The 25,444-nt window shown below is 33.7% G+C and overlaps 1 protein-coding gene across 2 annotated transcripts in view; it reads left to right on the forward strand.

Moving 5' to 3' along the window:
- PPFIA2 (PTPRF interacting protein alpha 2) overlaps positions 1 to 25,444 on the forward strand; it is a 391,656-nt gene that overhangs the window by 328,167 nt on the left and 38,045 nt on the right. For both annotated transcript variants that reach the window (XM_072973329.1, XM_006197860.4), the window contains exons 20-21: positions 2,021 to 2,175; positions 8,596 to 8,689. In XM_072973329.1, the coding sequence (XP_072829430.1) occupies positions 2,021 to 2,175; positions 8,596 to 8,689 (249 nt within the window). The remainder of the gene's footprint in view (positions 1 to 2,020; positions 2,176 to 8,595; positions 8,690 to 25,444) is intronic.

The following is a 25,444-nucleotide window of genomic DNA, read 5'->3' on the forward strand; positions in this document are numbered from 1 at the left end:
TCTGAGATCAAATTTTTTAGTTTTAAAATTAACTGTATATTTATGGTCTTGTTACTAGCTAATATACCTTTTCTATTTTTAGCAGATATTGCCTATTGAAATGGAGTCAGGCTACAGGAAAGACTTATTAGGAATAGTCACAAAAAACTAAAGGGATTCTAAATAAATTTGACTTCTAGGGTAAGGATAATTAAGGTCTGAAAAGTTTATGATTGCACCCCAACCACTTTAAACAGACATGTGTGTCCGTCACCCTACGGGTGCTGCTGTTGCCAGCTATGACAACTCCTCCTTGGAAAGGAAAAACACATTCACCAGAATATTCAAAGAAAGGATGAATTTACGTGGGGAAATATCCCATTGGTCATAGCAATTCTTCATACTGCCAAAAAAAACTGAAGCAGATCTCTATAGTAATTAATGGCATAAATATATCTAAACATGCAATTTACATCTTAAATGTATATTTGTCCACTGTCATCAATTACAACCTCTCTGAACACATAACTGACATAACATAATGACTTAATGATTAATACTTTAAGTAAGACTCTATCTTCTAAAAAGTATGTTTTACAACAAACATTTTTGCAAGCTGAGTTTTCTGTTCCAGCAGACATTTTTTCTTTCTGTTTTGTTTATTTTTGATTTCTAATGCGAAAAAAAGGTTATTCTAGCTTCAAAATTCCTCCACTCTCAAAAAAAAAAGAGTAAATTATATTGTAACATAGGAAAAGCACTAGCTTTTGGAGTTCAGAGAATGTGAACTCAGACTAATTAAGTAAAGTCAAATAATTCATCATGATATTGTCAAAGTAACAGCTGTTAAAAAAAAACTAATAGTAACATCATTGAACTTATCCTATTAGTACAGTGTCAAACACATTGAGCAGGGAATGGAAACTAAATCAAACTGGAAGTCATTTCAACTTATCATGTTCTTAACAGAATACCTGATTGTGCCCACCCAGGGATGCAAAAAAAAAAAAAACCCCACACAAAAAAACCTCTGAGAACTGTAAGAAAAAATATGCAGTGATTTGCTGGGGTATATGATTTGTTTCTTCAAAATCCCACCCAAGTAATTTAAAATTCAATGAATTACGCCCCAAAACTGAGAGAAAGATGGCTAGAGGAAAATCCAGTAAAACCATGACCTAGAATAGAAGCATAAACTTTCTTAGTTATAATTAAATTTATTGTCATAGGTCATTATGCTCAGATCCATAAAAAAGAATAAAATAATGCCATTTGCAGCAACATGGATGAAACTAAAGATTATCATATTAAATGAAGTAAGTCAGACAGAGAAAGACAGATACCATATAATATCACTTATATGTGAAATCTTTAAAAAAATGATATAAATCTTATTTACAAATCAAAAATAGACTCACGGGCATAGAAAACAAACTATGGTTACCAAATGGGGAAGGGCGCGGGAGGGATAAATTAGGAATTTGGGATTAACAGATACACATCACTATATATTAAATAGATAAACAGCGAGGACCTACTGTATAGCACAGGTAACTGTATTCAATTTCTTGTAATAACATACAATGGAAAAAAATCTGAAAAGAAAAAATATATATGTATGTATATATGTAACTGAATCACTTTGCTGTACACCCGAAACTAACATTGTAAATCAACTACACTTCAATAAAAAACTTCAAAAAGAAAAAAGAAAAAGGTAAAGGGTCAAGGGCTAAATTATAGAAGGTCATTTAACGTATACTTAATAAACCAACTTATGCCCATTGATTAGTTTGAGATTGTACAAAAAGTAAGGGAAAAATTATTTGGAAGAAAATCGAAATTTTTCTAGAGAAAATTTGGGGGCTCAGTTCCCTCAGGATAAGGAAATCATACTTGAATATGCTTAAGAAGAAAAGGAGAAAATAACATTCAGAGTCTACTTATTCCTCCTTTTGTAGTTTTATAAAGGAATTAAGTCTTGTGAACCTTGTGGATGTTGCATCAAAGCAAGCATTTTGCCCTCTTTTATGTTTTGCAGTAGTTTATCTGCCTCCCTTGAGCCTGAAAGCCTTGGGCTTGGCAGTGCCAACAGCAGCCAAGACTCTCTTCACAAAGCTCCCAAAAAGAAAGGAATCAAGTCTTCAATAGGACGTTTGTTTGGTAAAAAAGAAAAAGCTCGACTCGGGCAACTCCGTAAGTGTGCTTCTGTTTAACTTCCCACTGCCACTCATATTCCGCACTTTTTAGTATCCATCTGTTTTTCATCTCATTTTTTTTCCTAGCTGACAAATTTTCTATTTTAATCAGCTTTTTAAATCCAATGTAGCTAAATAATGCTTGACAAGTTTCAAGGAAGAATATTGTAAAACTTTTGGTCCTTTTAACTTCTCTGTTAATAACAGTACTAGAATTCATTTAATGTTAACACTGCGATAGACACAAGAACCCTCTGAGTCCAGTGTCATTACTGTCATCCTTAATTATTGATGAGTAAATAATATATTAGTAATTTGCAGAGCTGAAACATTCATCCTAGGGCTATGTTTCAAAACTAGCTTAAAACCATTGAGTATACTGCATAGATGTGTATGAGAGCTTAGCTATGTGAATTTAAAAGCTTTTCTGTTGAAAAAATTAATAAACCCACAAAAAATTTAAAAAATATATTTTTAGGTCAAAGCATTATAATATGAAGTACTTAGAATGTAAAAGACAAGATTTCTTTGTTTTACACTATCACAACTTTCCACTAACAAACTATAGCATGTTGGTGGGGGGACAGAGGAAGGAATAGGGCAACAGGGATTGTGTTAGAATTAATCATAGATTAACTGAATACAAATATAGATCAGTACATTTGAAATAACCCTAGGTAAATATATAAATACATCAGTAGGTTGACAGATAAATGGATAGATGGATGGATGGATGGATGGATGGATGAATATACAGATAAATATATATCAATATATAGTCTAAAACAAAAAGAATATGTGAAGTAAATTTCCTGAAATGATGATATTAAGACCCCACCTTTTTTTTTTTTTGGTGTCTTCCTACATATTTATTTTTCCTCCTGAAATCTCTTTTCATCATCTTGGTTATTTGTGATTGCATCTTCATTTTCCCTCCTCTTCTCCTTCTATTTATTTATTTATTTTTAACATTTTTTATTGATTTATAATCATTTTACAATGTTATGTCAAATTGCAGTGTAGAGCACAATTTTTCAGTTACACATGAACATACATATATTCACTGTCACATTTTTTTCTCTGTGATCTACCAAAAGATCTTGTATATATTTCCCTGTACTATACAATATAATCTTGTTTATCTATTCTACATTTTGAAATCCCAGTCTGTCCCTTCCCAACCCCCACCCACTTGGCAACCACAAGTTTGAATTCTATGTCTATGAGTCTGTTTCTGTTTTGTATTTATGATTTGTTTGTTTGTTTGTTTTATTTTAGATTCCACATATTAGTGATCTCATATGGTATTTTTCTTCCTCTTTCTGGCTTACTTCACTTAGAATGACATTCTCCAGGAGCATCCATGTTGCTGCAAATGGCATTAATGTCGGTTTTTATGGCTGAGTAGTATTCCATTGTATAAATATAGCACCTCTTCTTTATCCAGTCATCCATTGATGGACATTTAGGCTGTCTCCATGTCTTGGCTATTGTAAATAGTGCTGCTATGAACATTGGGGTGCAGGTGTCATTTTGAAGTAGGGTTCCTTCTGGATATATGCCCAGGAGCGGGATTCCTAGGTCATATGGTAAGTCTATTCCTAGTCTTTTGAGGAATCTCTGTACTGTCTTCCACAGTGGCTGCACCAAACTGCATTCCCACCAACAGTGAAGGAGGGTTCCCTTTTCTCCACAGCCTCTCCAGCATTTGTCATTTGTGGATTTTTGAATGATGGCCATTCTGACTGGTGTGAGGTGATACCTCATTGTAGTTTTGATTTGCATTTCTCTGATAATTAGTGATATTGAGCATTTTTTTCATGTGCCTGTTGATCATTTGTATTTCTTCCTTGGAGAATTGCTTGTTTAGGTCTTCTGCCCATTTTTGGATTGGGTTGTTTATTTTTTTCTTATTGAGTCGTATGAGCTGCTTATATATTCTGGAGATCAAGCCTTTGTCGATTTCATTTGCAAACATTTTCTCCCATTCCGTAGGGAGATGGTTTCTTTATGGTTTCCTTTGCTGTGCAGAAGCTTGTAAGTTTCATTAGGTCCCATTTGTTTATTCTTGCTTTTATTTCTATGGCTTGGGTAGACTGTTCTAGGAGAACATTTTTGAGATGTATGTCAGATAATGTTTTGTCTTTATTTTCTTCTAGGAGGTTTATTGTATCTTGTCTTATGTTTAAGTCTTTGATCCATTTTGAGTTGATTTTTGTGTATGGTGTAAGAGAGTGTTCTCGCTTCATTGCTTTACATGCTGCTGTCCAGTTTTCCCAGCACCAGTTGCTGAAGAGACTGTCTTTATTCCATTGTATATTCTTGCCTCCTTTGTCGAAGATTAGTTGACCAAAGTTTGTGGGTTCATTTCTGGGCTCTCTGTTCTGTTCCATTGGTCTATATGTCTGTTTTTGTCAATACCATGCTGTCTTGATGACTGTAGCTCTATAGTGTTGTCTGAAGTCAGGGAGAGTTATTCCTCCAGCCTCTTTCTTTCTCTTCATTAATGCTTTGGAAATTCTAGGTCTTTGAAGGCTCCATATAAACTGTATTATGATTTGTTCTAGTTCTGTGAAATATGTCCTGGGTATTTTGATAGGGATTGCATTAAATCTGTAGATTGCCTTGGGCAGTGTGACCATTTTAACTATGTTGATTCTTCCAATCCAAGAGCATGGGATATCTTTCCATTTTTTAAAGTCTTCTTTAATTTCCTTTATCAATGTTTTATAGTTTTCTGTGTATAATTCTTTCACCTCCTTGGTTAGATTTATTCTTAGGTATTTTATTATTTTGGGTGCTATTTTAAAGGGGATTGTTTCTTTACTTTCTGTTTCTGTTGATTCATCGTTAGTGTAAAGAAATGCAACTGATTTTTGAACATTAATCTTGTAACCTGCTACCTTGCTGAATTCTTCAATCAGCTCTAGTAGTTTTTATGTGGACCTTTTAGGGTTTTCTATATATAGTAACATGTTGTCAGCATATAGTGACACTTTTACCTCTTCTTTTCCAATTTGGATCCCTTTTATTTCTCTCTCTTGCCTGATTGCTGTGGTTAGGACTTTCAAGACGATATTGAATAGGAGTGGTGATAGTGGGCATCCTTGTCTTGTCCCAGATTTTAGTGGGAAGCTTTTGAGTGTTTCACTGCTGGCTATAAGTTTGTCATATATAGCTTTTATTTTCTCCTTCTATTTAATTTATAACTAGAGTTTAATTAGAGGGGAAAAGGATTTAGTTCCTGCCTCTAATGGTAACAACAGATGAACAGAATGATACAAATTTCTTAGCACTCCCTTTGGCTTCTCGAAGAAGTGGTTATTTACCCCCAGACTTAGTTTCCTGCAAGGGCACCACAAGAATTTCCTGAAATAATATTTATATTTCCAGATTTACAACTGCTATATTATTCAAAAATATCTTTCCCAACAGTGTGAAACCCATACAAAACATTAGAAGCCATTGGAAACCAATGTGTATGACACATGGGCAGCCAGTTGTGTGATTGAGTGTTACTCAGCAGAATTAAATCCTCCCTGGATTTATATTTCTCGGGAGAGGAACCCCCTAGGCTATAAAAAAATATTATTGCATGAGGAAAGAAAAGAGAAGATTATTATTTGGGGGATATAAAATGTACATGCCAAGACGCTGTTTTAAAATTTGTGTCATTTTATTTGACAACTACATATAGTCTTACCAAATTATTTGTCATTTTCAATACATTATAGTGTAATTTATAATAGTATGGGTAGTTATTTTTAAATATTTATTTGCTAACATAGTAATCATTTCACTTATTCTTATTCAACACGTGCTCACCTTAGGCTCTATAATTTATTTTTCCTTTTTAAAATGTATTTAATTGCCTTTGTGCATAGATTTTCATCTTTATTTTATATTTAAATTTGATGAAGAATTACTGACTCATTAAGAATTTTCTAACAGTATTCAGGCAAAATCAGGGAAAACAGTATATAAAGTGTAAAGAAATATACAGCCTTATAGAAACTTAGCTTTTTTACCTATTTTCAGTGACTGTGTGCCCTGATGTCAGAACAGATGAGAAGGGAATCAGTTACAATTACGTTCTTATCAACTCCATCTAAGTCAGAAAATAGGAATAGTTATTCAGGATCACATTACAGACCTGGGAAGATGCTGAGCTCTTAGCAATTCTGTTTTACTCTGTAGTGCAACAGAGGTAGAAGATAAACAAAGCCAAAGTCAGTATCAGCAGCATAGCAAGGACTACAATGCTGTTGAGGAAGACAGGGACAACATTTATACCTCAGGAGGTATAAAGAAGCTATACTGATCAAAGTATAGATCAAAGCTCTTGGAGAAACCAAGAATAAAGATCTTTATTGGAAATAATACTTGAGAAAACAAGAAGAAAACACAGGCATAATGTCAGGAGAGTTCAAATTATTAATTTTTCTTTCCCTGGATATGTTTGATTCTACCAGAAACACCTAAGTGTGTAAAGCTCGAGTTTCTAGTAGAATTTATCTCTGAAAAAAGGCTACTAAAGCCACATGAAAGAACAAACTGAGGGAAAAATGATGGAAAGAAACTTAGGTCTTTTTTATGATTAGTTAGGAAGTGGGTACTAGCTGGGGTCAGAGTGTGAAACCAAATTATCAGACAAAAGGAGTGATAAGGATTGAAGGTCAAGTTTTCCAGCAGTAGAGAGATTGGAAATGCAGAGATTAGGAGGCAGCAACCTGAAGAAGACACAGCACGCAAATGAAATTATCTAAGTTCCAGGGTCAAGTATCGAGGCAGAAGTGAGAATAAGGAGACAGAGCAATCAAGTATGAGGCTTCGGAGGCAGTTTACCAGCTTACAAAAATGGTAATAAAGTGTGAAGAGGTAGTGATGTTAAAACATTTACTACTTCTAGGGGAATCATCTGGTCCATGTGATCTTAACACATTTACTACCCGGAAAACACCAGCTCTCCGAAGTCTTCAGAGAGCTCTAATAATAATGACTGTAAAGAAAAAAGAACAGAACACACATGACCACCCTAACTTATGTTAATTAACAGTGAATGGTAAGCATAAAGAAAAGAGGCCATTGACAGACACCGCAAGAGGGAAACAAAAATTAAAGACAAAGAGATTTTCAAGAATGGAGAACTGATCAAAATACAGGAAAGCTATGGGAAAATGAGAAAAAGTAGAAAAGAATATATATATATATATATATATATATATATATATATATATATATATATTATCCAGGCAGAATATCCAATTACAGATATATAAAAATGCATATATTTTTGAGTAAAAAAATAAATTAAAACTACTCTTGCGAATTTGCTTTAAATGCATATGAGAAGCAATGCATTTCAAAAGGTTTTTTTGCCTTCTAAATTATAATCCGGGCACTGTGCCTAGGTGCGTTCTCCATGAAACTAACAGACAGTCATGAAACAATTAGGTAATCATTTATAAATTCCAGCGTGCTTAAAATCAAAACAAGTGGTGTGGATTAATACTGAAGAGAGAGCAAGTGGGGGAAAGATGGAACTACTGATCAGCGGGGAACTCTGCTGGACAAGTGGAGAGACCTTGCAATGTGAGTTTTGGCCAGAAATTCCTACAGATTTGTATCTCAAGGGCCAACATGAAATAAATTATTCTGAATGGAATCTATTAAAATAAATCTCATCTGTTTCTTTTCACTTAATATAGCTACTAAAAAATTAAAAATTACATATGTAATTTGTATTTGTGGCTTGCATTTTATTTCTGTTGGGCAGTGCTATAAGATTTAGTTTTTTTTTTCAGGTATTATTATAAAAATTACAAAACAAAATCAAACCTGCCAGAACACAGGAAGTTCTGGAAGACAGGTTTGTACTGAGGGATATAGGAGTGAGCCTGGTGAGCGGAAGAGGGTTCCAGAACAGGATAGGAAAAGGTTTTATAACTCAGTAAATGCTTCTCCATTCTCTCAACTTGGAATTGAAGAAATGTACCTGAGTTTCTCTTCATTGGGCTGTCATTTATCCCATTAAATATGCAATATCGTTGCAAACTTTGAAAAAAGATCTCACATACTGCACAGATACTTGCTCTCATTTTTCTTTTTAAAAAAAAAGTAGAAAAGTAGACCTTGAAGCTTGCAGACTATATATTCAAGTGTCTGTCAGTATACAGGCCACATGTATTACTTTGCTACCTGATAGGACTAAATGGTATCCCAGTAGGTACCTTTTTCTTTTTCATCCTCTCAGTTTATGTTTTTGTATGTACCCATGCCATTGTATGCATGTTGAATTGAAAATACAAAAACAGGCAAAAAAAAAAGAAGAAAAGTGTGATACTATAAACTTTTAAGAATTTAATGTCAGAATTTGCACGATGTATCCAACCTAACATGAATAGTTACTTCTTCACAGGAGGCTTCATGGAGACTGAAGCTGCAGCTCAGGAGTCCCTGGGGTTAGGCAAACTTGGAACTCAAGCTGAGAAGGATAGAAGACTGAAGAAAAAGTAGGTTTGGAGATTTATTTCCTCTTTTTTCTAACTTTTAGTTGCTTTTTATCATTGTTCATGAGGCATTAAAAAGAGAGTAATTGGAAACAAAACCATAGACTGAGGCCAATATTGTCCTGGTGTTCCCTAAAACTATTCAGTGCCCCAGTTTCATGGCTATGATGGGCTAACTATTAAAATAAAAATCTGTGGCCCATAGTAGAAATAAACAGTTTTTCCTAAGAGATCGAAGCATTTATTTCAAAACTCAAATATATTTAAAATATTTAAACGTAGCCTTACAAATAATATAATATTCCATTTGATGTTAACTTCAGTACTGAATTGATATGATAAAGTAACAGAATATACCATCCAACTTTGTGCTGCTTCTCATGATAGTTAAAGGACCTCCTCTTAAAATGGAGTATTTAAAAGGGGAACGTTTCTCTGACTGATTGAATAAAAACTTATTTTAGGCTCACAGCAGATTGTTTTGCATCTGTCAGGAAACAGTGTATTTTTCATTCACATATAATATAGAACATTTAAATGACTTGCAAAATTGGCAATCTTGGAGTCTTAGCAGCTGTTAGAAAGCAAGTGGGTCCATAAATAACATACTTTTTAAATGCATAGTAACATTTTCAGTGATGAAATAGAACCTTTAGACCATGTTCTTTAAAAGCCGAAAAACTTCTCTTTATTCTAGAATCTATTGGTTGGTTACTCCTTTTCCTTCCTCTCAAATATTTATTATATTGTGTTTACAGTTTTCACATTTACCTTCTTTCCTACGAAACAGTGATCATTGCTCTAGTCATCACTGTAACAGACACGTGCACGTGGTTGTGTTAGGCTATTAATTTACTTCATATTTTGCTTTCCCAATTGCTTTGCAGATGTTTTCTAATAATGAAGAAATATGTGCTTACAAGTTGTGGAAGAGTTCACTACTCTGATTGTTTCATTAATTTTCTACTTACTAAAATTAGACAAATATCCAAATTTGGTAGAAATACTGTGCAGAAAGAAGAAATGACCTTGAAAGCATTATTTCTGGAATACAATTACATGCCCAGTCAAATTCCATACTAATAAATATTTCCTCTTTAGTTACTGATAACTCGAAAATATATTTAAATGTTACCACAATCTGTCTGTTCCTATCAATGAACGTTATATTTTATGGTTACGTATTGAGAAAGGAATCTTCTCCTTTGATAGACTTTAAAATTTATTTGAAGTCTAAAGGAATTTCAATTTGTTTAAGATAACTTTACATCTAAAGGGATAAGAATAATCAAACCCAGCCTGGTTAATGGACTTGGTTTATTTCCCTTAAAAGTTAATTCTCATATTTCTCACAATGAAATATTTACAAATAATAGCAACCTGGACAGTTTTCATATTGCATATAAGCTGATATTGAGGCAATAACTCACATAGTTCTTTTATTGTTTGGGGGACCAAGTTAAATGTCCTTTTTAACAGCTACTAAAGTTAAAAACTCCAATTATACAATGATTTAACAAAATCGTATATTTAGAATTGAAGTTTGTAATTGTTAACTTTACACACCATTGGATTCACTTGATATTAATTTTATGGAATTATTTCTTAAATCTTAAGTATCCTTACAGTCAGAAAGTAATTTTAGTTCTGGATTTAGTTTGATTTAGTTTGAAGATCTTACTATGCTTGACTTTATTGTTTTGTTTTGCAATATGTTTTGGCAAAATATAATTTTTAAATGTAGTAAGGAGAATACTTGACTATTAAGAAGAATATTAAGCACAATCTGTAATACAACAAAGGCTAACATTTCTTAGCCCAACTATTTCGTGTAGAATAATAGTATTGGGTTAAAATGGATCCAGCAATGCAAGGCATTGTTAATTAATGAAAGGACAGAAATATTTCTCTGACTATCTCATAGCAAGAGCCCCATAAGCATATGTATGAGCCTGTATTTGTAAGATACACAGATGAGTGCTCACACTTATTCAGAAGTTCTGTGGCACCATGCCTTGGCTTCTGGGTTACCAAAGAGTGGAGTGTCTTCATGTATTGGGTTTTATAAGGTAAGCAAGATAAATTATTTTTATTTTTTTATTTTTTTATTTATTTATTTTTTACATTTTTTATTGATTCATAATCATTTTACAGTTTTGTGTCAAATTCCAGTGTTCAGCACAATTTTTCAGTCATTCATGGACATATACACACTCATTGTCACATTTTTTTCTCTGTGATTTATCATAACATTTTGTGTATATTTCCCTGTGCTATACAGTGTAATCTTGTTTATCTATTCTATAATTTTGAAATAAGATAAATTATTTTAAATGACATAGTTTCAAATTTTACTTCTATCAAACCTATTATTAATTATGACTAAGCATTAACCATGTGTTCTCAAAATTTTTTAAGTATTTAAAATTTTATTTAAACGATTCCAATTTTCTTTAGGAATCATACTCTTTTCTGTTTTCAAATTTCGTGTTTAATTGTCTACTTTCTAGATGGAAAAAAATTTAAGTACATTTTATTGAAAAAAAAAACACAAAAAGTGGAGCAAACTATTTCAAAATGGTGAGCACCATAGGTTGTACATACATAGTTGCAATGACTGTGGTTTCCCACCAGTTGCTTTTCTACATTCTACCCACTGGCCAAGACAAATGATGTGTACAGGACGTAGTATTTAGACATATAATCATGATCCCAGAGTTCATACTAGTGATTCATTAGTCTCTGTGGGAATAGCAGAGCTGAAGAAAAATCTTATTTTTAACTTTACTAGGATATCAGGTGTCTACAATTGACAATCTGTGATTTTAAATTTAATTGGGAGAAATCTTTAAATAAGTTACTTATGACACATTTTTAAAAGCCATATGGGGGAAATTGTTTCAGAGAGCAGCATTCAAGACATTCCAGATCCTTGCAAAGTTCAGAAATTTGCAAAGCTGGCAGTCCCAAACAAAGGTCTAATTTGGGGTAAACTTACCATCCAGCAAAATTAAACATGCATAGATTAGAATATCTTACTAGATGTGTGTTCCTGCTTTGTTCTACTTTTACTTCGCTTTCTGGTGCAGACATTTGTCTTTCTTACATTTCTAGCTATTGTCCTATGATGAGAAGTAGGAAATCAACAATGCTGAATCTGCTAAAGCACTCACTGTTCTAAAACTTCTTTAGTTGAGTATTATCTTTCTGAGCTGTATGTCATCAGGCAGATGCTATTCTTCCATCAGAACAACATCTAACCTTAAGGCCTAAAGTCAATCCGCTGTTATTCTGCCAGGTTCTTTTTTACCACCTCTTATCTTTGCTGTCATTTTTTTTAAAGCTTCAACTCCATAAATTTCTTCAGCAGACTTATGTAGAATACAGTTAATACCTACAGTAATTATGTCAAACTGAAACGCATCTTGCAATTCTTTGAATACTTCACATTAATTTGCCTGGCCTTCCCGTTTAAAACTTGACCAATTTTTCTGTAGCCTTGGAGTATAGTTCTCCAGATCTTTGAGGATTTGAGTCACTTTTTCTCAATATGTGTCTCCATATTAACATTATGATTCTCCACAGTTTTCTCAATGTGTCACTGCTATCTGAGATCTTTTCCAGCATCCATTGTTTGATTTCATTGGGCGGCAGGCACCTTTTCTGATTTTAGACAAACTGAACATCTTTCCCATTTCTAAGACTAAACTTTAGAACTTCACCTTTATAAACATGTCATCCTGATCTTCAAGAATTTATTTCTCCTTCTTAGCTCTCCATCAAATGTTTTAGGCTAAAACCTAAAGCTAAACCTTAAAGCTTTGCTCAGGGTGGCCAATTAAAGTCAACTACACAACCCCAAAAAATAACTACACATCACAATAAAAGCTACTGTAATGTCAAAATTGTACCTGGTCTGGATGACCAAAAAACCTCAATTTCTGAATGTTCTTTAACTCCCCAAACCTCACTTACAATCTAAATGTGGGTATTTTAAGACCCAATAAATAGAAATTCTGTCCATTGCCAAAGTTTAAAATTTATATTAAGATAGACAAAGGAGTCAGACAATAAGAGATCAAAATGTTTTATTACTGAAACTGCTGTTGGGACAGTCATTTAAGTATATGAAAAAAGGTGGTTCCTAAAACTGAACCCCCAAGTTAGATAAAGTTACCTGACACAGAAAGAGCAGGTATTCACAGGTTTCCAAGATGTACAAGTGTAAAACTCACTTCTCCTTAAAAATAGAGCCTACTCTATTATGATTCCATAAATATGTTACTCTAGAATCAAGAACTATGAACTCACAAGGAAGGAAATGAAACTTTATGTCATTAGCATCTTTGCCTAAAGAAGAGCTTTAGAAATATCAACAATGAATGTACTTGTATTAATATCTTTTCAGATTTCTAATGGTTTTTTCTTCCTCCTGGAATACATTTAATTTCCAATTTCCCATATCACCATCTCTAAAAATGTATTGATAAGGTTTATGACAAACTTTCCAAATTCTTAGAGATCTGTAAATATATTTTACACCTAAAATTACTTGACAATTGTAAAACTACTGTTTTAAAATAATTTTTCCTCAAAACTTTGAAGGTACTACTCTTCTGGCTTCCAGTTATGTCTAATTTCAATTGATTGTCACTCTTTTGTGTGTGACATACAGAATTTCTTTTTCCTTTCTCTCTCAGAAAGCTTAAGAGTTTTCCCTTTATCTTTGGGATTCAGAAATATCAAAAGTACATTTGTATTCATTTTTGAATATATTTCATTTTTCTACTTTATACTTTCAGTCTAAAGACTTGTTAGACTGGACTGTCTTACAAGTATTGACCTAAAACATTTTTACTTCTCGACTTAACGTTGATTCTAAGAAGCTTATTTTTACTGAGACTTATGGGATTAAAGATGAAGTTGTCTTTCACTAGTAATACACCTGTTTAACTCTCATGATAGTCCTTGATAGGCAGTGAATGCATTAAAATTGACAGAGTACCCAGTGAACGGTTACTTAGCTCCAGAAATATAAATTCTGAAATATTTATATCAATTTTTATCTACTAATGTTTTCCTCCTGCATTTTTAACACTGTATATTTTTTATTAAAACATATATGCATGTTGAAATCTTCTGTATCTTGAGACTAAATTGAAAGATACTATAAGAATATTAACATTAATTTATCATTTTCAATCTTTAGTTATAATATATGTTAGATTTGCTATGTTCTCTTGAATGGATATCACTGCTAAATGAATATGGATTTCATATTTGAAATCAATTTTTCAACATCATTAAAGTGAAATTAACATTCCATCTCAGCCGTCAGCAGTATCCTCCAGAGAAGCAGTTTTATCCTTGGAGCATAACAGTCACAGCTAATCACTACGGATGGATCTTTATGTTCGAACTTCAAAGGCATAAAAGTGAAGCTCTATAGATTTAGTTAATTTATTTCCATTGCAATCCTAAGGGGCTTCTTCAATGCATAAACTTTAATGTGTTTTGAGACTCGACACTTTTAATCTTTGGCATTTAGAAGTTTCAGAGTTTGCATATCTCCAAGCAAAATAAATGTCACTGGAAATATTCATAATTAAAAGTATCACAGATTACAGAACAGTCTTTCATTTAATAAATATTTATTAAGTGCCTATGTGCCAAGTTATACTTATAAGTTGTATTCCAGAGGTTAATTTAGAAGACATATGTGAGAAGACTTGAATAGATTTTCCCTTGTAAGTAGTATCATATATATGGAAGAGAAATGTCTTTGCTTCCCCCACAAAATATATTTTGTAAACATGTTATAGGAACTATATTTTGCTGGATAAAGCAAAAAGGGGAATTCACCGGTGGGATATTAGTGACTCAGAGCCTGCAGAAGCAACAGAGCCAGGACAACTGCAGAATTTCACCTGTAACAGAAGAAGAAGAAGACAGGTGAAGTCTTTCCCTAGAGTGTTGTCAACAACTCATCTTTTCTATTTCACATTTTTGAATTCCTAGGTGAAAGAATCTGATTGGCCTAATGTGGAAGAGATATCTGTACTTGGATCAATTAGTTGTAGTCAAGAGTTCACTTAGTATAGATGTAATTACAGGGGAACACTCCTGGGCAACCAGTTCAAAAATATCTAGTAAGGTAGAATATTTCAGAACCTAAATCCAGTGCTCTCAATATTTATCTGGGGAGAGGTGCCCCAGTTTCCTACTTGGAAACCCAGGAGTTTATCTTCTCTGGCTGCACTGAGCTGGAGCTTGCCTTGCCTTGCTTTCTGATCATGGAAAGCCCTGCCAAGCGCCAGCTGTGGACAATTCTAAGAATTCCCTGAACCTAAAAAGTAATAATATCCAGAGGCTAAAGGCCCAAATCCATTGAAATTTGTTAGGAAAAATGAATCTAAGGAAAACCAAAGTGCTGTTTATCTATCTATCTATCTATCTATCTATCTATCTATCTATCTATCTATCTATCTATCTATATATATTTGGAGGAAGGAAAAGAACATGGAAGGAACAGGGCTGCTGTTTTGAGCCTACAGTACAATGTTAATAGATTAGAGAGTAAGTAGAACCAGAAGCCCTGCATAGTGTCTATATTTTCTGCCCATGAAAAATGAAAAGAATAAAATAAGGATTAACAGCAGGAAGTGAAAACTCAAGATAGTTACATGTACTAGAAGAATGACCTCCTTTTCTAAATAAATCTGTATTGTTTGTCTTGATTAATGTAAATCCTGGATTAATGGAACATGGTAATGATAACTTTTGACTCATTCACTTAGTACCTATTATGTCCCAAGAACTGTGCTGGAAACTACTATACTTGAATTTTACAGCTCCATTCTTCAAAGAGATTTTAGAGAGTCACCAAAACCAAATTATTGCACTTAAGTATTTCAGTGGCCATGATCATTTCTCTAAGTCACTGGCTTTGAACAGAATGAGAAAAGTGCCACCTAATGTTCTTATTTAAAGGATGTTCTCCAAGCTGAAGACTGGTCATCTCACTCTTAGTTCTAAAAATAAATGTAAAACACTTATTAGATTATTTCTGAACAATAAAAAGGGACATTTTTGACCACCAAGAGTAAATGGAGATCCTTAAGAATAAGCTGTGCCTGTGAACTTTTCAGACATTTTCTAGACATGTAGATGAGGAAAACTGCTGTAGAAATACCATATATTGAGTTTAGCAAGGTATTTCATTTACTTTCTAAATGAACATATGTTTGGAATGAGACGAACAACATGGAAATATAACTGATGGGACCATTGCAATCAAAGGGGCTGAACAAGTAGAATTGATGATGCCTGAGTGAAATGGAAGGTGGTGGACTCAGCTCTTTGATAATTGATTTAAATAAGAATATCAGATTTGTGAAAGCATGAAGCTAGAAGACATAATTAATTTTTAGATTAAAAATTATTTAAGGAAAACCTTTACAGAGAGATGCAAATCTAACAAGATGAAGTTTAGCAGGGTCATTTATATAAATCTGCCTCCAATTTCATGACCATACATATTGATTACTTGTATATAGGGGGATATGTATCATTTAACTGCAGCTCCTAAGAAAAAAAAAATGTTTCTGCAAAAAAAAAAAGGCAAATTAGCAATGCCTGATAAAGAAGTTAATGATTTCAATATCCAAGAGGCAATTGATAAGGCCAAAATGCTAGGTATTATTATGTGAGGGATTCAAATTTCAGCTGAGAGATTGGATTGCATGCCCTTTAAATTGTCCCTGCCCTGCGATTCTATGATTCTCTACGTAATTCAGAGAACTGGACTCGGAGAACCTCTGCTCTTGTAAACATTTGAGATGCCTGGCATATTGTAGGTACTCAAAACTTATGTTCTAATAAACTGAATACAAGAGTGGAAGCTAGGTAGAAAAATAACTCTCAGGTGAAGAGGAAAACCTAAGAATATGGAACAGGAACTAGGGCAGTGACTCCCACTCAGATGACCAAGCCAGACGTCTGGGCTTCATCTCTGCCCGTCTTTCTGCTTGTCCTTACTCTCCCACTGTGCACCTTCGTCCACTATCACCATCACCTCTGTGTACTTTCACTCAAGGTACTAGTTCTTTAAAATCTCTCAAACGTGTTGATACTCTTCTTTTCTTTCTGAGGCCATCATGCTAAAACAATCTTGGTTCTTCCAGTCTTGCCTTCTTCTAATCCATTCTTCACACTTCAACTAAAGAGATATATCTGAATTTCTAAACTTGCCTAAAATCCCTCAATCATTTCCTAGCATCACTAGGATAAATGTCAAATGCTTTTAGATAGCCCGTAAGTCCCTACATTATCTCGTCCCTCTGTATCTCACCAGCTTTCTCTCTCTACTTCTCATCTTGCACGTTATGTTCTTAACATACTTACTATCTGTTTCTTGTTTATGACTACTTCTGTCTCTGTGTGTGCAAAGCTCCTGTTCCATTTTCCTCCTCATCCTTTGTGTAGTAATGATAATTTATATGTAATAAATATTTAATAATTACATTGAGTAATTACAGTATGCTAGGCACTTTTCTACACATTTGGCATGTACTTTCTCTCTTAATTTTCACAAAGCATTTGAGGTAGAAACTGCTATTTCCTTCCACACATGAAGAAACAGCTTTCTAGGCACCGTGGTACATAAAAGTGCTGACCTCCTGAGCCCCTTTTTCTCTGAATTGCTTAGGATATGAGGGTAAAGTCACAATATAGAGAGCATGTAGCCCAGTCTTTCATCTGGACCTGTGGTACCCTACCTAATGTTAAATGTCTACATAGAGAGGCAACAAAGAATCTCTCACCTTTATACTTTGAAAAGAGTACCATAATTTTTTTCCATTGAGAATAATTAGTTTCTTATCCAACCCCATCCCATCCTTCAAAATGAGCAACAAATGTATTCAAATCAAACACCTTTTTTAAGAATGGGAAGGGAGGTAATTTCAAAGTGGTGTAGTTGCTTTATAAGTTGCTTTTTTTCTGATATAATTAACCATACATAATATCCCAAAGTTTGATATAAGATTAGTAATGATCACTAATACATAAGCTATGTAAGAAATTTAAATGTGTGCTTGAATTAGTCTAATGTTACTCATCCCAGTAAAATGTTCAAAGTCACTGCCTAATAACAAGGATAATTAAGTCCCTTTATTAGAAGAAGAAAGTCACTAATTAAGGTACATTTAAATATAATGCTGACTGACATCTTAATATGGAAAGTGTTCTCCATATTTATTTCCACAAATGTCAGATCTTTTATTAGCTCTGTATAGTGTTTTTTATAAGGTCTTTGAAGATGTGCTTTTTTCCCCCAGAGTATTTAAAATTAGCCTTTCAGGAAGCAAGCGTCTCTCCCTTGTTTCCACATTTCTAAGCAGGGCAGTAATTATCTATATCCTATTGCTAGGGTTTTATTTAAAAAGTAGTTACATACCAAAAGACTTTTCATTCAAAAGTAGGTAGTATGTGCATGTATATTATATCTTATGCTCATATATATACAAACATACAATTAAATGGCTTTATTTCAGATTCTGCATAATTAAGATTTTAATTTTGGACTTGACTGGGATACATTGACTAGGCAAATGAATAACAAAAGTCTTGGAAGAATAAAGATTTCTTAACCTCTTTTAAAGAGTCTCCAAAACTTAAGCTATTTGAAGTCAACATGAACTTAAAAAAGGAAAAAGTGTTTCTGAAGAAGTGTGATGATGAACTGTATTTAAAACTCCTTAATCATTTTCTTTCATTTATAAGGATCACTAGAAATGTGCTTGGCTATTTATTTCTATCTGTATCCCATCATCTGTCATTATATACAAAGCAATTTCTGCCATCACCCTGGGTGCTCCACATAGATCAACCATTCACAACTTAAGTTCATGGCTTTATCACTTCCAGTGTTATTCTCTAGTCCCAGTCAGACACTTTTCACGTTGTATTCTGAATCTTGTCATCACCCCCCAAATCATTCTTATTAGGAAATTACTAATTCAATCATATCAGCCCTTCCTAACCATAGTCTCCTTCTTCCAACTTGCTTGATCAACTTCTTCTACTCTCATCTTTTTTTAAACTTCTGTCCTTTCCCAGTGCATCAGCCCCATTCTTTCCTCTTCTTTCTCTGTAGTTAGCTTGGATTCTACATCCAGAATTTCACCACACTTAACCATTCCTACATCCCATCACTTCTCTTTCACTTGGTCACATCCATGTCATAACCACAGTCACCAATGAATTTTCTTTCTCCATGTCTGCATGGGCACCTCTGTGCTGCTTGGGAAAATTAACACAGGGGAATCTGGACCACCTTCATTTGGGAATTCAACACTGCCAACAAGTAATAACAATATTTTTCTCTCACCAGTCTTCTTTCTGCTCTCTGCAACTTTTGTCGAAGACCTCCACTGCCCTCAACCCTGCATTTTCTGCAGATGTGTTCACATTCCACCTTAGAGGGAGAGAGTAACGAGACCATCTGTGTCCTCTGAATTACTTGCTGCCAAATTCACACTAACACTTGCCCCCATCCTGCCTTATTACAGAAAACTAGTTTAATCTCTTCTTTAGACCATACCTCCCCATTTTCTCAGCCATGTTTTGCCAGTTTCCCACTAGAACTTACACCGTCAAATTCTGCTCTTTTCTGTGTTGTGGCCATCAGCCTTTAAATATTGTCAGTTATCACCCATTAAAGGAATCCTTTCTTCATCTCACTTTTCCACTTCAGTTACTACCTGTTCACTCCTCCATCTGGTGTTGATTGATCTTAAAAATTGCTAAGTCACCAACTTGAACCTTAAGAAGCAAGAGGCAACCATATTCCACGTACAAAGTTCCTTTAGTAAGTTATTCCTAAAATGAAGTTTTACATTCAAAGTTGACTAGTTATAAACAGGAGAAGGCCTATTCTTTTAGGAGGAGATCTAGAAGATTAAAGTGAGGCAACTAAAACATGTAAGAATCCTGTTTTGGACTATAAGACACATGTTAGTTGATGATGTCCTCTTGTTGTGTCTGGATGTATGCTGATGTTCCCAAGGAAGATACTGTACCAATAATTGGTTTTGATCTTATTCATTAGAAGGTAACTTAAAACATGTTTTTTCTAGATCAATGAAAATTGTTATTTGCCTATTGTTAAAGTGATCTTTAAAGAACGTTAATTTTTTTTAAGTGTGTTTCTTTAATTAATTTATTTTTTGGTGGGGGGAGGTAATTAGGCTTAGTATTTATTTATTCTTAGAGGACGTAGTGGGGATTGAACGCAAGACATTATGCATGCTAAGCATTTGCTCTACCATTTGAGCTATACCCTCCCTGCAAAGAACATTAATTCTTGACAGAATCTTTCTTGCTGTTATTATCACCTAGACAATCTGAAGTAGAAAGAAAAAGAATGAGGTTACATGTTACTGTAAATAACTGCATGTGGAAAAGAGTATCAGTTTTTATAGGACAAATTAAACACTGTATCCAGACCAAAAAAAAATTCTGCAAATATATATTACCTCTGATACGGATTTATCATATATTATCACAAAATCTCTTAGTGTCATTTACAACTATGGCTTTTTGTCCTTTGCAGAACATATTTTTTTGAAAGTTGTGAGCTGAAATACTTAATAATCTAAGTGGGCTAAGTGAGATAGCTGCTCAGTATTGTTCTTAAATTAATTGACTATGGAGGAGACAAAAGTTCATAAAAATTATGAGAAGTCAGATAATGTATACACCTTGAGAATAAATATATTAGAAATTTAAGCAATGCTTTTTGAGTGGTATCTTTGTATTTGTGTTTCCTGTTTATTTTCATAATTTCTCTTAGGTTTTATATTTAAGGTATTTTTATATGTACAAGTTTCCTGTTTTAGAAAATGATAAATATGTGACTAATATTAATCTTCCACTGTGTGCAGTTTTAATCAACTTATTTTATTGAAGAGCAATTCCTAGTTAGCTGGTAGGCTGAGGAAGATAATTTTGTCCATAGTAATAACTGGCCTCAACTACTTCTGGCAGTTTTCATGAAGAGCTCAGAAATTGCCCTTTTTTTAGACATCAAAGAGTTCACAGTTACGTTGACAGGAAAACCATTTTAGCCACCTAGAATTTATCTTTTTGGGTCTTAATTTTTTTTTTTTCTGTTGCATGTGTGATGTAAGAAATACGCCTTAAATTTCTTAGGACATTGTGATGCCAATTTGTATGGACAATTATGTTTTTGTTTATGTGAAAAATTTAAGCAGCTTGGCACAGCTATTCTGCAGCTAAGGTCAAAGGACATGCATTTCTCCAACATGGCCATTTCATAAAGAAATGCACAGTTTCTCTGAATGAATGCGCTTAGTGGAGGCACGTGCAGGGTGTTCTGTTGCACGTCCAGCTTTTCTTTACAATAATTGTGCAATAAAAAAGGAAACTCTCTAACTTGCCTAATTGCTTAGATAGGAATCTCTGCTTCATAGTTTGTTATATTGAATGTATTTTATGAGCTGTAGTAAGAGTTTTATTTTTCTAAGAATTAGTCTACTATGCTTGTATAGAAAACTTAAAATAATATTTTCATGGCTTTTGGTTGAATTATTTAAATTCCATGTTTTCCCAATGCCTCTCCTCTATCCAGGGAACAAGTGGGCTACTCCAAACATTACATTTAGATCAATTTTTTGTGATGTTTCTGCTAACATTGGTAAACCAATCTAGTTCATTTTCTCCCTCAGAGCAACATTTATAAACATCTGTCCAAATAAATAAATGTTTCCATTAAAAGACACTCAATTGGCACAAGCTCAACATTTATTTTGCCAGTTCAAATAGAGGAGAAAGAATTAGTATGGCAAGGGGAGAAGAGTGATAGAATTTTTTATATTTTCTGATTACTGGCACACAATTATTTATAATAATTATTATTGTTATAGCACTTGTTAGAATAATAAAATTATGGGACTGGAATGCACACATTTCTTCTTGTGTCAAATTAAGATGAGGAAATTGAACATCAGAGCCTGCTAGTGACTTTGACTAAATCGTGTATGGGAACAAGAATCCAGATATTCTGACCCTCAAACCAGTGCTTTCTTCCAGCTGCTGCCTTTCAAGTAGTCTGCTGTATTTGTCTTGAGCTCTAACAGCAAACTTACAAATCTGTATGAGAATCTGAGCACCATTTAGTAAATTACTGCTGCTCCGATTTGTGAAATAACCCGAGTGGCCTTAGATAAAGAATATTCTTTAACAAGGTGCCTGACTTCTTCCCTGGGTTTACTAGAGGCTGGGAAAATGTGGTCATGCATGTTTCAGAATGGCTCATTTTCAAGAGACAGACTTACTGGTCAACTATTAAAACTGCTTTCAGCCTGATTATGCTTTTGGACACAGTGAGTATGTATGTCATGGTGAAAACAAAACAAAACAAAACACCATGTCTTTCTCGTATCTGAGCTTCCACACATCTGAAATGATGCTCTTGTTTTATTCCATGACTTTCTTTGGATTGAAATGTATCCATTAACATTTGTGTGCTTTTCTTTTCCATCCATCCTTCTCCATCTCATGAAAAGCACATCAGGGTAAGTTGAATCACAATGGCTGCTGAATATGTCTGTTTTCAGCACCATCTTCTTTTTTTCTTTTATCTTTAGTATTTCTCTTTTCAGTTGTAACACAAGCTGCACTGCCTCTGACCTAAAATGAAAATTGTGAAGTGTATTCATTTTCTTACCATAAAAGGAATCATTGGTTCAGAGAAATGTTCACATTCAAATTAATCAAGTTGGCCTTTCAGGCACTTCAGTTTCTTTGGTTCTATTAGACATATGTCAAAAGACAATCCAGATGTCATTTCCCCTAGTGCTCAAGTCCCTCTCTAGGGGTTAGTGTGACATTTAGTGACGACTAATCGTTGCAGTCACTTGAGTACTTCTGACGGTCCTGCCTGGCAGTCTGCCTGTATATTTCCTGGTGCTTTGTGGTTCTCCACCAGCATTATATTCATGAGACAAATTTATTTGTCAGCTACTAGGACTGCGCCTAGATGAAGAGGGTTAAATGCTGGGTCTTCCCTAGCAGAACTTCTATACTTAGATTCCAAAGTCATCCTTGGTTTTGGTTGGACCCTCTGGTTTTAGGTCTACTTTCCATTGTTTCCTATACTACCAGTTAATTTGTAGAGTTTAAAAAAATATATGTTACTCAAATTACTGCTTCAAATTTGAAATCCTACTTTTTGAACTCAACTTAGAACATGTTATTTATTTCCAAAACCAACTGGGCTTCAAAGTAAAACAAATTGAGCTTAATATTATGAAATACTACCGCGGTGTAAACATTTTCATTGGTAACATGGTTAGTTGTAAAACACTTTAGATGGGGATAGGTGTTGCTTTTACCCTTAAAACAAAACATTTTGAGGGGGTAAAGGAAATGGCTCCAATGAGATGCAAATTATTCAGGAAGCTATGGAGAGTGTCACTGATTGGCTGTATGGATGTTGTATGTACCAAGGTTATGTGCTTTGTTTATTGTATGGTTTATATTTGTTATATTTTTCTACTCTAATTTTAAGTTCTAGTTACTACTACCAACTTATTTAACAATGCAGTACTAACTTGACTTGGGATAACTTATGATATTAGGGAAAGTCCTAGTACATGTTCTTGAAAATGCAAGGCAAGCTGTGGTTAGGGTACTATTCAACTATGCTGGCCAAGTGCAAGTTGTAAGCTCCTACATTTAAAAAATAATCAATATTGTAACATTGAATTTTTAAAACACTATTTTCATGTTATCATGCAATTTTGGCCTTCTATTTTCTAATGATATTTAAGTTTCAGGAGGAAGATAATCCCAAGAAATAAACTCCATTCCTCCATCCCCTTTTGAATGAAATATTGAAAAATAGTAAATGCATAATACATCAATGTTTGTAGACTTTAAGAAATTGATACAATTACCTTAATTCTAAAATTCAATTTCTTGTCTTATTGCACGTGCTCCTGAAATTTAAACATTTTAAGACCTCAAAATCATTTCCTTCATGCAGTTGCTAAAAGAAAGCTTAGGAGGTTAAAATGTCAGGAGAAGGTAGTACAAACATAGTAAAGATGTGGGAAAGAAAGTTGAATTGTGAATCAGAAGATGATATTTTAAGCCCCAACTTTCCCACGTGTTTGCTGCATATCTTTGAGTGGCTGACTTGTATAGTGTACACTTTCTAATATTACTGTCAACTTCCTAATACTCACAAGATTATGGAATAACCTAAGAAGCATGGAAACTATAAACTTCAAATCTGAGTTACAAAGGGCTCAAAACTAAGTGAAGCACTAAAGCAATCTAGTCTAAAAGACATCCAACTAAACAAACAAAAAAAATGACCAATGTTCCTTCAGTAAGTCCCCAATTTACTATCAGGAAGGGACCGGGAACATTCCACAGGGTCTTGCAAAAGTGAAATTGTTTACTGGAAAGTAATACAAGCCCCTCTAGTTTTCAACAACAGCATGAGTTATTGTATTGCTCCATTACATTTGTGTGTGTTTCTGTGTGTTTACACCTTTTTTAATGGTATTGAAAGTGATTAAATTCAAAATAAACTCACGAATGAAATTATGTAAATCCCAACTCAAATTCACAAATAAATTAAATTTATTTCCTGAGACTAGGCCCTCCATTTCAAGTAACTGGCAGTAAAAAGGTTTCATCATGAATGAACTTCGGTTTTATGTAATCAAATAATTTCAGTTCCAAGCAACCTAGCATGTTTTCTGAGAATCTAAATGAAACGCTACTTAAATTGAGAATCTAAATGAAATGCTACTTAAATGTGCAGTGGACTTTTATATGCATGGCACGTGAAACTGTGTCATAACAGGATACACAGATATACACACATGTGCGCTTCACACAGACAAATCACAGTACGCTGTGCTTCTGAAATCAAGTCAACCTTGCTAATGTCAGATTTAAAACTCTTCATTTTGTGGAGCTAAATATGTATATTTAGGTAATCAATGTCTGAAACAGCTGATTGGAATTTGTAATGCATTTCTCTTTAGAATAATTATGTTAATTAAGACATAACATTTTCAGCTTACAGATGTTAAAAAAATTGAGATGGCACCATATTTTGTTCACATTTGCTCACCAGAATTTCAAACAGTTTCTGAAATATGTAATTTTGTTTTTCATAGAATTAACCAACAGATATAGATTGCATGATGGAATTATAGCCCATTGTCTGTTTCAAATTTGAGGTGATCATATTCTATTTGCCCTCCTGACTGTTGAAGTTTATTGGAACAAGATACATTTTATAATTAATAATAATGTGAGGTCTGTGTAAATTTACTGTTAGTATTATAGAGGGAAGATTTATTCTCTGTGCTACTGTGTTAAGAAGTAGATTCATTTGTCAAGTTATTTTGACTTATATTTCATTCTTGGTTCTAATGGAGCCATGTATTTATTTGTTCTGGCTGTATCAGTAAGGAAGTATTTGTTGTGTGCCACAGCACACGAATAAGCCCTAAAGATAATTTTTCCAACCAGAGAATTCCTTTGTATCACAATAACACAAAATCAATTGAACTGAAACAGATTACAACAAATTCAGCTTTTTCATCCTGGCTATATAAATGGAGCTAACTTCCTTTAGCCAAGACGCAGAACCTGTTTTCAGTAGGGAACAGCAAGAAAAGAAAATCATAGCTCCTTTTTCCTCTTATAGTT

This window comes from Vicugna pacos, chromosome 12, assembly GCF_048564905.1.
Source record: "Vicugna pacos chromosome 12, VicPac4, whole genome shotgun sequence".
Taxonomy (NCBI): domain Eukaryota; kingdom Metazoa; phylum Chordata; class Mammalia; order Artiodactyla; family Camelidae; genus Vicugna; species Vicugna pacos.